This window comes from Zosterops lateralis (genome assembly GCF_965231275.1).
Source record: "Zosterops lateralis genome assembly, chromosome: 9".
NCBI lineage: Eukaryota > Metazoa > Chordata > Aves > Passeriformes > Zosteropidae > Zosterops > Zosterops lateralis.
Genome location: NC_139769.1, coordinates 2,723,653 through 2,737,489, shown reverse-complemented (window position 1 = coordinate 2,737,489; position 13,837 = coordinate 2,723,653). Strand labels below are relative to the sequence as shown.

The 13,837-nt window shown below is 41.1% G+C and overlaps 1 protein-coding gene across 1 annotated transcript; it reads right to left on the bottom strand.

The window, feature by feature from the left end:
• Window positions 1-411: 411 nt before the first annotated feature.
• Window positions 412-13,832, bottom strand: TM2D1 (TM2 domain containing 1). The gene is made up of 6 exons (XM_083867283.1): window positions 13,509-13,832; window positions 12,178-12,251; window positions 10,467-10,575; window positions 6,098-6,189; window positions 3,362-3,435; window positions 412-2,168 (listed from the first exon to the last, which is right to left on the bottom strand). The coding sequence occupies exons 1-6, from the start codon at window positions 13,625-13,627 to the stop codon at window positions 2,058-2,060; spliced, it is 579 nt and encodes a 192-aa protein (XP_083723409.1). The 5' UTR covers window positions 13,628-13,832; the 3' UTR covers window positions 412-2,057.
• Window positions 13,833-13,837: the final 5 nt, after the last annotated feature.

Genomic DNA, 13,837 nt, shown 5'->3' with positions numbered 1-13,837 from the left:
TCAGGGAAGGATCCCACAGCAGCTCTGATTTTCTGGACTGACTGGCACATCTCTCCCTACACAAACACTGCAGTTTGGACCAGCAGCTCTTTCTCTCTGCTGGCTGCTTGGCTTCTGGGATTAGCAATCTCATGAACCTCATGGAACTAAAATTGGATTTTCATCTGATTCACACAAAACAGCTCCTGGAATTTTTAACAAAGCACAACCTGGATTTGCTGAAATCACCAAGCCAAGCCCTGTGCTACTTGTACACCTGGAGACACATTTTACAACGGAATCTTGTGTGATAAGTTGCCCAAGGCTATTTTTTTATTAAAACATCCATGACATCTTCCTATTTTCACAGCTTCATTATCAGCTCCAGGGTTGGAAAAACAAAGAGCAGACAAGTCTCAGGATGATCTTAGACAGGAGATTTTATTTGATTCAAACATCTATTTTCCATCCACTTCCTGTCTGTTTTTCAAAGTATTTCAGGGAACAAAACTGATGAGCACAAAGAGCATTCAGTGAGAGAGAGAGAGCAAAGGGAGACAGAACAAATATCAGGCAAGGGAATGGAGCTGACAGAGTGTTCTTGTCTCTTTGAACCCACAAGGAAAATTCATGGCAGGAAGGATTCCAAAACCACATCTTTCTTGCGTGAAGGAAAGAATTAACTTTAAGCACAAAGTATTCCTGGTGGTTTATTCTTGTTACGTGACATGTCAGGTTATGCTGATTTGGGGGGAAAAAAACCAGGATTTCTTTACAAAGCCTTCTCTGCACTGGGCTTAATGTAGGTTAAAAAGAGCCTAAACTCCACAAATTGTGCTTTCATAAATCTACTTAAGAATCTTATTTTTGGGAAATCCCTTAAAAATACAGTTTGTGGATATATTGACAGGTTGAAAGTTTCACATAAAAAAAAATAGCCCAAATTTTTGTTAAAAAATAATAATAAAAAAAAGATTATACTGGAGTTTGTATGGTGTGGGTTTCTCCCTCAGTGCCAGTTTTCATTAGAAGGTGAAGAGAATGCTTAAAATTGGTTAAATAGCATGAAGATTTTGCTGACATGTTTTCTGTCTGCGTGTACATACTTTTCCTGAAAGGAACATCCAGTGAAATCCTGGTTGTCCGAAACACTTTGGTCAAACAGCTTTGAAAGACACTGAATTTATTGCACTGAAACAAAAGTGACCCAAAATAAGAGCCTTTTAAGGGCTTTAGTAGTAGGAAGAATTCACTCTTTTGACACTCTGTAGCTGTAAAACACGCACACCAATTTATTTTCAGAAAAAAAAAAGTATTTATTTCAATATGGATGGTTGCAAGAGAGGAAAGAAAAAAATCAAAATAAGCAGAACAATTATTTCTTTTTCTAACCTCAGGGTACCCCAACATCCACCCTTTTTTTTTTGTCATGTGTAATCTACAGTTCTATTTCTTATGTATCCATATTTCTCCTGCTGATCAGCACTTGAACCAAATTTTGCAACTTGACAAAAATATAAAGAAATAATTGTTTCAAATAACAGAATTTCACAGGCTACACCAAGCCTAAGACTTAGGGCTCCCTGGGTTTTAACAGGATGGGAAAAAAGGCAGTTTGTGTGGTTGGGGATATTTAAATTAATTTCCAAACTGCCACATGGACAGGCCCCCAAGTGTAATCTTGGCCCATCCATGCTAAAACTCTTACCACTTTCAATGGAATAAATATCAGCATCTTTATTATGAACAACTCTCTCTGCAGCTCTCTGTAACGCTCTAAATGACACAGACACCATCAGTGCAAACTGCAACAGTCTGCACGTTCCACAGATGATGTAACTTAGCAACAAACCCTCTGCTCCCTGAAACAGAGCAGTCCCAAAGTTCCACCTTTGAGGTAAACTTGTTCACGGGAGGAACTTTCACATTTTATCATCTTTGTTCACCGTGCGTTTAATCCATTCTGACAAGGGGTGACCAGGAAATCCTCAGCAATTCCAGCAGGACCACTGGATCCAGCTGTAAAAACAAACAGCACCTATGGATTTGTGCCACTCCCACTGCCAGAGTTAGGGATATTAGGGATAGGTCTGCATTTTCCTGAAAGTTGCATTGGTGATGGTGAGCCGGGTCAGCCTGGCCCCGTAATAATCGATGATGTAACTGGAGCCGTCGGAAGGGCCAACGATCTGCAACAGCAAAAAAAAAAAGAACCAAGACTTTTCAATATGAAGTGAAATATATACTTTGTGCTAATGTCTCAATTACTGCTAATTTTCCCATCATAAAATTAGTCATGCTTAATTAGTCAAACAGAAACTAGATTTATTTTGAAGTTATGCTGCAGTTTAACTGTTTTAGCGAGCGCTGTCTCAGAAGGAACATTTCCCCTGGGCTTCTAATCAACCAAATTACACAGCCAGGCACTGGGACTCGGCTAATCCGATGAGGATTTGAGGCACAAAACCAGCCTAACAAATGAGTGGGCTCCAAACCACTTTTCCTGAACAAAGGAGGGTCGGCAGCAGAGAATTAGGCTGATGACAAGTGTCTTTGAAATACTGAACAGGTAAGGAATGAAGAGGAGGAGGAAAGATCGTGGAGTTTTTGTTCTGGGAGTGCTAAATTGATGTGGAGGCACTAGGGAGATCAACAAGGAGAGATGAAAGATACTCTCAACTGGATCTGTAAGCGCTCTGAGGCAAGATCACTGCGACAGCAGAGAAGGAATTTGAGAATGCACACAAAAGACAAGATACAAAGTGCACACTTTTAAAATATTTCCCTACAAACCCCCAGAAACAACTCCCATATCCACAATGGATTTTGAGTTCATCATTTGCAATTCATGCTAAATGGCTGCGCCATTGAATAAAACAATTTGGCAATTTCATGATGTCACAAGACGTCACTCCAGCTGGGGATTTAACCCTCCTGAATCCCTCAGTCACAGCTCTCAGCTGATGTGGGACTTGAATTTGGAGGAGAGGTGGAAAATGGAAGTGGGCAATGTCTTCTTTCATCAGCATAATGCACAGGCAAACACAGAACCTCAGGGTTTGGGAACAGCAGGACATCCCACGCTGAGTCCAACACTCTGCCTCACATAAACAGAACACATGAATTTATGGTGCTACAGCTTCCAAACTATTCCTTGTCAGTATTTACAGTTGGCTAATCTAAGTTTTAATTCCAACAGCAAATATACTGATATTTTGTGTCTATATTCTACAACATCAATCTACAAACACAGCCAAAATGAATGCCTTGATTTTTTAACATCCAATGGTTCTTAAGGCCAAAATGGTAACAAAGTGTTAGTAATCAAATCAAAGGTTTAAAAACCATAGATTTGTATCTTGTTTTGAAAGCCCTGACTTACCTGCATTGAAATAAGTATGAAATCAATTAGGCTCCCAATTCCACAAAATCCTACAGTGCAGAACTTTAACAAACCTAAAAAATAAAAGTAAAATATAATGTAGTTTTAAGCAATCACTGGGATTTAATCACTGGGGGCAATCACATCCAAACTCTCCCCTCATCCCACAAAATCTATGTGTTTATATATATATATATATATGCATCTATCTAGAAGCAGACCTAAAGTTAAACTTCTTTAATTATGAGGGGAAAAACAAAACCATACATTCATATTTCTACATCCTGAGCACACTTAAAAGATTTTCAATATTAGTGATTTTTTTCTTAGTATCTAAATATTCTTAAACAAGGAAAGGCAAAAGTTGATAATCAAGTTACTGAAATATTCCTTTCACTGAGGCACAGACAGAAAAATCCCAATTTAAGCTGCAAAATTTGCTTATGAATAGAAAGTGGTTTCTGCCACCTCATGAGTTGCAGCACATACTGATTTGATTTTCAGAACATGCAACTTTGGAAAACAATCCTTTGTATATAATTTTTATATTTTTGCTGAAATATGAATTTCTTTTGAATATATATAAAAAATATATAAACACTTGGTTTTAACTGGTATTCAAAAATGTTGGTTTTTATACAAATAAATGAAAGATTAATAGAAAATATATGGGAATAGCAACTGACAGATGAATGTTTTATTGGAAGTTGTCCTGCGAGGCAGATTTCATTTGGAAAATACCTTAAGAAAAAACAGGCTGCCTTAATTTTTTTTTTTTTTTTTTTTTTTTTTTTAATATCAATAGTCTCTTGCACAATGAATGTAATCCAGAGAGAACTATATGTATTACAATTATTATTTCAGGGAAGGATTTTGGTTAATCCCCTCTCTCCAAAGCACCAAGGTGTCCCACAAAGCACCTCCTCTCCCCCAGGGCTGTTTATGGGGCAGAGGAGGGGAGGAACTGCATCCACTCTGCAGGAAGAGCATCCCACTGCCTGGATTTGTCTCTCAAGGAAGAAAATTCCATGTGCATCCCTCCCTGTGGCTCCCAGAGGAGCTGTGGCTGCCCCTGGATCCCTGGAAGTGTCCAGGTTGGATGGAGCTCTGCACAACCTGATCCAGTGAAGGTGTCCCTGCCCCTGGAACGTGCCACTTGGGATTTTAGGAACCCAGCAGATTTCTTACCACTGCTGCAGCTCCACTTTACTTAAGGAATTGGATGGAGGAGAACTGTTTCTGAGCCTGGCATTTGCTTCTGGAGTGCAGGGTAAAGTTGGGTTTTTTATTTCCTCCTCACTTTCCTCCCTACAAACAGATCATACTGAGAAAATAAACTGCTCTGAAGCACAGAGGGGAAAAATAGTGTTGTTCTGCAGTAATAACTCCTGGTTTGCTTCACAGTGTGTGGGAGAGGAAGAGGCTGCCTTCCTGATTTCTTCATACTCAATAGCTTGTTTGTATTTGTGTGCTCTTTGAACAACAGAGAAGGGGGAAAAAAAACAAACCAAAGAGCATTTACAGTCTTCATTACACTTGCAAAAAAGATTTCAATGCTATTACCCTCAACCATTTTTTGCCAAGGAACAGATGACCTAAGAAATCCCTAATCAGCCACTGTAAAGGAATCAAATTCTTTTCTACTCTTACCTATTTGCTTTTGCATTCTTTACCTTACAAAAGATTGAAGATTTGGCTTTGGAAGAGTTTAATTTTAAATATTAACTTTGGCTACTGGCTACAGTACAATGCAGTAGGGTTAAAACATCAGCCATAAAGAACTTCTACAAAAAAATGAAAGATTTATGAATCTGTATTACCACAATGTATTAAAAATAATTACTGCAAATTATTATTCCAAATCCAGTAGTACAACTAAATAATGCACCTTACTGACTGCTTTCAAAAATGCATCTTATTGTAACACAGATGGACCAAATAAATGCTAATTATAGAATCTCAGGGATACAAGACATGGATGTTAATCAAGATTATAGAGAAGGACAGATAATGTCATTAAAAAGAGTTGGCATTTAATGGGCAGAAACTCAACATTTCTGGCTGAAGTGACAGCAACACATACAGCTTTTTCCACATCATTGCTCCATCCTATCTATACTTAAATTCACTCCCTTTGTCCAGCCCAGAAACAAGGCCAGTGAAGGCACTTCTGTCACAACAAGGTATTTCCATTACTTTAAAGCCAGTGGCACCATCATCCTGGGAATGAGGTCCTAAAAACCAGAGAGAGGCTTTATCAGAAGTCCCAGCTTCTGCAGAATTGTTTTTAATACCATGAGTTATCTTGAAGGTGTGCATTTGCCAGAATAAATTCCATCTCCCAAAACACCAGGTTTACTGGAAAATTTGTCCATTTTTTTTCCTGGTGATGTCAAGTCTCATTTAAGGGTGGCCCATGAGGCAAAGCCAGTTCTGCTCCAGAGCCTCACAAAAAAATGCTGTGGTAAAACATCAATGCAGAGCAAAAACTTTGAGTAGCAATAACCACATCTGCTTATTAGGATTTTATCTGCTGGACACTACATCTCCATTTGTCACCACTCCAACAGAAGAGCAGGCTGAGGGTAATGCAGCATTTTATCTCACTTGACCATGAAGTAAGAATTGTAGTTTTAAATATTAAAATTGTGACTGCCAGCCTTCAGTACTCAAAATAGGAGCATACACATACAAGTCAGTTATAAGAATAAGGAAAAAAATAAGGAATCAACTTACCTAATGCAGGATATCCTAGATAAAATCTATCTGCTCCTAGCCATCCAAGAAATAAGGACAGAGCCACTGCCACTTTGTAGGAGTATCCATTTCTGCCAAAAGAAACAAGCAATGTAGATAATGACTGCAAAATATATCCACTCATACTTTTGACTGTTAAAGTAGTGACTCATTTTCCTGCTGCTCTGGTTTTAAAAGAACAACAGACTTGTTATTTATCTTCAATTAAGGGCCATGGAATTGATAATGTTAAGCTTTCAAACTGGGAAGGCATCCCCCATAAAGGAACCTCAGCTGCTGCAACTCAAGTGTACTCTTGCAGAATACAGATTATTCTGAAACTAAATGATGATTTCTTGTCAAGACATAATTCAGTTGCTGATCCATCCCCAGCTTCACAGAGCACTTCCTGAGAGCTCAGCCCTAGTGAGACAAGGCCAGGAAGGCAGGAGGTGTGTGAACACTGTCTGCAGGCATTAGTCTCACACGCAGCCAAATGGAGAGGAACAGGACAGGCAGGTGAGATGTCAGCAGAGACAGTAATTGCCACGAGATCTGAAGGAGAAATGAACCATGGACACCGGCTAGAGAAGCTGCAGGAAGGATTCAACAAAAAAGAGTAAGCCACAGATTCACTCATTACACTGGAAATGGCACAAAGTCACAATGAAAAGAACTGTTGACAGTACAAAGACGCACAAGGGTAGAGAGAGGCGCTCTCAAGTTAAGCTTCCCATGGTTAGTCATACAAAATAAACAGACAGAACAGACTTTTTCAGATTTATCCTAATTGGAACCATTCTTGCCAACAGCTGGAGCGATGCAGCCACCAAACCACCTGTTAGTGCAGTCCCTGCTGGAGGACTTTGCACTAATAAGGGAGGTAAAAACATATCGCTCTCGATGCTGGAATTGCTGCCTCGGCGAACAGCGAGCTCCTGAACAGCAAACCCAAATGTAATTAGAACTGAAAAATATTCAGTAATTCACTGTTTTGATACGTGCACTACGACGTGCCAGCAATTATTTAATAGGCCCAAATTAAACTCTTGGTTGACAGTTGAATAAAACAGTCTCAAAAAGACAGTAGCTGACAAAAGTCCAAGCACTTTTATTAAGCATTTTCAATGCCAAGTAGAGACCTACCTTTTTTTGCTTATTATCTAAATTTACTGACTTTAAAACCTAATGGCAACATTAAGTGATTAAATCACGACTCTTACCTCAGTATTTGTTACTTGGTGTTTATTAGCAACACGGAACACACAGGGCATTCCTGGAACTCAATGTAACGTGAATTATCATCTTTAGAACTGTCTTGTTTCCACTGTAAGGAACACTAATGGGTTTATTTAAAACTTGAGGTACACTGTTGGAAATTGTTTATCAGCTACAAAGTGTCAACAGCCCTCCAAGGACACTAAAGCATAAAAAGAGCTGTTACATAAAAAATGGGAACACGGTTTAATTTTGCTCCTGATCACAGCTAGTAATAAAGTGAGCCCTTGCCTGTGCACTGAGATGCTCCTGAAAGCACAACAGTTTCTGCACCTCATCAACATCAAACTGACGGGCAGAAGAAATCCAGTAGGAAAGGGAAGCATGAGAACACTGTAACAAACAAGGCTGCATCCACTCTGGTGTTGTTTCCTTTGCCTTACTCCTTCAGATAAAAACATGCACAAAGAGTAAAACCAGTGAGTAGGAAAATGACACATCCCGGGCATCTGAAGGAATTTCTACAATTGGGTAAAAGATGCAATTTCTTGTCAGTTCCTCTTTTGATTTTCTCTTGCTCCTCAGCCTCACCTAACCTTTATTTTTTTCTGCATGCATTTCTTCCAGCTGCCATGGTAAAAACTTTTCCTCCCAGCTCTTGCACAGCAGTTGACAAGAGCAGGTGCTGCTGCAGGTGGATCTTCCAGGGTCTCTTGGCTCTGCTCAAAGACCTTGTCCACACTGAACCCCACAAATTTCACAGAGAATCATTCCATGGCTCCTTTCCTGGAACTGCAACACTTGAACAATGGACATTTCAACTCTGCAGCATCAGGGCCTGCACATATTAAGTAAAATGTATGATAGATGCCAATGGGGGATTTTAGAATTTGGCCAAAATATAAGATCTACCTCCAAAACATCAGATTAAAGCCAAACCTAAGCAATCTTGACTCAGAGCACTTCTTTGCTGACAACCTTACAAGCTTTTCCTTGAATTATTACTAGGATAACTGAACTTGAACACACCCACTCACACAACACGTAACATCTCCTGGTCTTGCTCTAAAACCCAGAACTCAGCCAAAACAAAATCACATTTTTGGCTTAGGACAGCTCGCTGATTTGTCCTTCACAAAAGCTGGGGATGGAGATTCACCTGCTGTCCCCATGCTGGGACAACCCTGCCTTGGGAAGATGCCTTCTCAAACTAATTTTCTGGCTAAATGATGTGCAATTATTTCTACAGTTACAGTTTCTACCAAAACTTAGTACAAAGCTGGAAAATACCCAAAAAGCAGTTAAAAAAAAAAAAAAAAAGCAGGGCTATTGTTGTAATAGTAAGCTGGAGATTCCTGCTTAAAACAATATTTCTAACACTTAGGTAACATTCAAAGTGCCTCATAAAAGGTCTATCAGTGACTAGACCCCTTTTTAAATAAGTGTACAGATGAAGGATGGTGATATTAATCTTGCTGCCATTTTTTACTGGTTTTAGGACATTATGAAGGACATGCTCATGTAACTCTATCTATGTTCACAGCGGTATTTTACTGGAATTTTCAGGGCAAAAATTTCTCTTTCTGCCATGCCAGCAGTTGTGAGGCTGGAAAAGTCACAGCAAGTTCTTTTTGGCAGTGTAACCATTGATTATTCATTATAAATAATAGTCATGATCAAGTAACAGATACTATAAGAAGGATGACATTTCTCTGCCTACAGACTTGGATTTTAATAAGTAAATGTAAAGAAAAGCTACCTTTAAAAAGCGTTTCTAGAAAATATACTAAACCAAAAATATATGTATACAAAAAACCCTCCAACCATATGAATTACAATTTAATCTAAAGAGGAAGCAATTTCATTAAACTAGTATAGCTCATCTTCTCCTCAGCCCCCTCACAGATGGGACTGAAACACAATTGTTTCTGGACAAAAATGTGACTGACGTCTACTTTACTGGCATTTAAATTTGATTAGATGTAATAATATGTTTTCTTCAGTTTGCTGAGCTTTGACTGCTGAGAAGACTAAATACAGAGAAAATATTTACAAAACTAAGAGGCAGAGCTGTACTTCTGAGTCAGGCAAATTACTGAGCAGCAAGTAGCACATCAGAGTTATTTGCCCAGGGAGTACCCAGGGTTACTGGAGTTTTAATTTCCAAGGATTCCAGTAGGACAAAAGAGAAAGGTTCCAGTGTGAATCTCAGAAAAAGAGGAAACAAATGGTAGTGACAGGTGCTGGCTGGTCATTAGCACTGGCCAGTTGGAACATTTATTGGTATCGAGAGCTCTCCATCACTTACAATGTGCTTTAGAAAAACGAGGTCCATCATTCATGGACCAGAAACAGGCTCTTAGAAGACACAGTTGATTGGATTAAACACAAAAGTTGTGTCAAAACAAAGAACAGTTTCTCTTACAGATTTTGGGGAGAACTGCAGAGATCCTGAAGCTCCCCTAAAATTCATGCATAACAGAACTTCAGCTGCAGCTCCAGGCACAGTTTACACCGGCATGAAGCACTGAGCAGCTCTGTCCAGCCCTCCTTTGTCCTCTCCGGTTTATCCTTGAGTCACCCTCATCCCTGGGCTGGCACGAGCACTGGAAGCTGCTGTACTGTGACACAAACTGGGGAACTGATCCAGGGCAGCTCCCTCATGTCCTGGGCTCTGTCAGGGAAGGGGATGGAGGGTGTCCCCAACAGCTCCTGCCAACAACTGGGCTGATTTTAAGCACACATGAAACATGGCCTCAGCATCTGGAGCAAAATTTTGCCAAGCTATAGTACAAATTAAAGCAAAGGTAAAGGAATAAGGTAAAGCCAAGACACAAACATAACTTAAAAAAAAACCAAAAACCAATCAAATGAAAAAACCCAGACATATTTCCCTAGAGCAACATTTAGAGCAACCTGATCTAGTGGAAGGTGTCCCTGGCCATGGCAGGGGGACAGAATGAGATGAGCTTTAAGGTCCCTCCCAACCCAACCCTTGCCATGACCCTGTGTTGCATCCTTGTAGTGTTTATTACAGGATTAACTACTGGGAAAAAAAATGTGTGTGGCTGTTTTACTTCTATTCTCCTTCTGCCAACACATCATACAGTTTTGGACAAACCTCAGGCTTTCAAAAGCAAAGAGTACTCACACATTGCGACACTCGATAGGCTTGTAAAATCCAACCTCCTTTCCCGTGAAGAATTTCTCTATGCCAAGGTGATCTCTGCAAGTAATATTTGGTGCTGGCAGACATTGAACTGAGGACAAAAAGGGATTTGGTTTTAAGCTGACACTCAGAGCAGTTTTCTGACAACACACAAGTGAAATAAATTAAGTTCTACTGTGCAACAGTCTTGATACAAAGCACAGTTTGCACACAATTATTTGCTTTAAAATATTTTTTTGAGCCAGTCCTACTACTAACTTGTAGCTTTTCCTTGCTACATGTTGAGCAAAATATACAAACTAATTGGTGCCCAAATTCTGTTGTAATTTCCACTCTGGCTTCGATATGAGTCAATGAGAAATCTGAAGCTGACACACAGAAAACATTTTCATCACGAGAACAGTCAAATATTGGAACAAGTTGCCCAGAGAAGTGATGCCATCACCATCCCTGGAGGTTTTCAAGCTCTGACTGCACAAAGCCCTGAGGAATCTGGTTGGAATTCAGTGCCAACACTGCTTTGAGCAGGAGGTTGGACCATGCAACTTCCTGAGGGGTCTCTCTACCCAAATTATTCTATTATTCTTGACTCTTAGGGGAATCAAAGTGGAAATCACAGCAGAAAGTCACACCTGCTAAAGTTTGCAATATACTACCAGAATATTAGTCACTCTCCAATGCTGTAGTCTGTTCTTTTAGAGAAAAAAATTTCAGTCCTTAACCCACTTTCTATCAGCTTTCAGAACTGGTGAGTCCTGTTGGTTAATTGCAATAAAACTGCAAGCCAGGTTTAACATTTTTTCCAGATTTTCCAGTAATGCACCCAGGCAAGATATGGATTTCTTTAATGCCTATCTGTATTGCATAGGGACAAAAAAATAAAATAAGATTTGAGTTATGGGTGGACTTAACTGCTATAAAATCTTTCATGGATTTTATATCCCATCCCCGGAAGTGTCCAAGGCCAGGCTGGACAGGGCTTGGAGCAAACTGGGATAGTGGAAGGTGTCAGGGGTGCCACTGGATGAGGTTTAAGGTCCCTTCCAACCCAAACTATTCTGTAATTCCATGATTTTAAAACAGGGCTGACCATAAAGTGAACTTGCTGTGCCATCAAACACAGGCCGTTTATTTCAATGCCTGAGAACATCAAAGAAGTTAAGCACAGGTAGGAAACTCAGTCATCAATTTATGATTTTTTCTGTTGTACTCTGAAGCATGTCAGAACTGAACATCAAATAAATGTGCTTCCAAAACAGAGCCTCATGCACCAAAACCTCATGATGATGGAAGGCACTGTGTTGCCTTCAGAAAAGAGAAAAAAAAAACCCATAAAAATTAGAAGATTTTGAAGGCTGTTCTGTCACGTGTCAATTCTTTTAATAATTATATGTAAAATCACTATGACAGGAATGGTTTGTTTTAATCACAGTAGTGCAGGACAGAGCCTAAAGGGTGTAACATACATTGAAGAGATTTACCAGAAACCTCACTTACAAAAGTACCAATCAGAGACAGTGTATTTATTCATTTTTAGGAAAGCACCCAATCCACACAAGTGTTTTGGCTTTCAGACTAATGATATTACTAATCCCATCTTTTATAAAGCTCATCAAGTAGATACACAAACGTGTAAATTGAACACTTCCTTGAAAAAACACAGTTAATCAATCTATAAGTTAGAAATCCTTACCATATGCCGTGTGATTTGTGCAATTCATTGGTTCTTGTGTGCTATTGTCTATTTTAGGCTCATCACACATATACGTTCAGGTAATTGAGGAAAACAGTTTTCATATCAAACACTACAAACAGGTTTAACAGTAATTTATTCCACCTTCTTTAAACCCCGAGGATTTAAGATGCACCTTGATGTTGGTGCCTTACCCATCCCCCAGAAGAGGAGCAGCACATTACCATGCAGCAAATCTGCTAATCCAATTTAATACACCAATATATCGCATAAGCCCCACGTTTAATTAGTGCTGCAGTCAGCACTACCTAAAGGAAACTACAATATTTATCAGCTGCAGCCTCTGTACTTGGAGGCAACAAGGTAACACACGCCTCATCTGGTCTCCCTCCTTATTTAAATACCACAGTGCCTTGAAATTGAGGCATTTGGTTGAGAAAAAAATTTAATCTACGGGAACACACAAAATTCAACGAACGCGTAAAAACGAGCGTCTGGAATCTGGTGCAGGAACAAACTGAGCAGGAATTGACTTTTCCAGAGGTCTCAACTCCCACAGCCAAGTAAAGCAGGAGATAGATGAAGCAAGCTTTTTCCAAGATTTGCTTTCCTGACACTTTTTGATCATCAAAAACTGTCAGCTGCCATCAACCAGCATGTTCTGGGGAGGGCAAGAGGTGCCTTGGAGAGCCAGAAGCCTCACACCTCCTGCTCTGAGGAGCTGTGCAAGGCACAGAAACACATTTTTTTTCCTGGTAAAATGGCAAAGTCTCGCTCCTGCAAATAATAAATAAGGCGGAGCGGTGGCAGAGTGGGCTCTGTCATCCCATGGCGATCTCGTTGAAGGACACCCCAAGCACACACAATACTGACAGAAATCACAAAATTAATTAGGTTGGAAAAGCGCTCTGAGACCATCGAGTCCAACCTGTGACTGATGCCGCCCTGTCACCCAGATCAGAGCACTGAGTGCCACAGTCACTCGTTCATTGAACACCTCCAGGGAAGGGGACTCCGCCACATCCTTGGGCAGCCCTTTCCAATGTCTAATCACCCTTTCTGTGAAGAAATCCCTCCTGATGTCCAACCTGAACATCCCCTGGTGCAGCCTGAGGCCGTGTCCTCAATCCCCGCACCCTGAGGAGCCCTGTCCCGCTCCTGCCAGCCGAGATCCCCTCAGAACTCCCAAACCTGAGGTTTTCCACGATCCCCCCGCCCTGCCCGGCACCTCCCGGTCCCCACCGCCCCTTCCCCTGCACCCCCCGCCCCTCACACCGGGCCCATCGCCACAACAACCGCCCCCGACCCCATCCCGGCCCCGAGCAGGATATTGCCCCAGCCGCAGCTCCTCGCACTTGAGCGGCGGCTCCGAGCCCGCTGCTCCCTCCAGGGCTGCGAACCAGAGGAGAAGCAGGACCAGCGCCTCAGCCGCGCCGCTCCGGGCGGCCATGACGGGACCGCCGCCGCCGCCGTCAGCTGATCCGGGGAGGAGCGGAGCGGCCCCGCCGCGGGGAGAACCCGCCTTGGCTGCGAGGAGAAACGGAGAGGAATCCCGAGGCGTTCGTGGCTTGCTGAGGGTACGGCTTAAGGTTTTTAGGGGGGTTGCTTAAAGGGTTTTTTTGGGGCGGTGATGGGGGTGACCTCATTAAATATGGCGGGC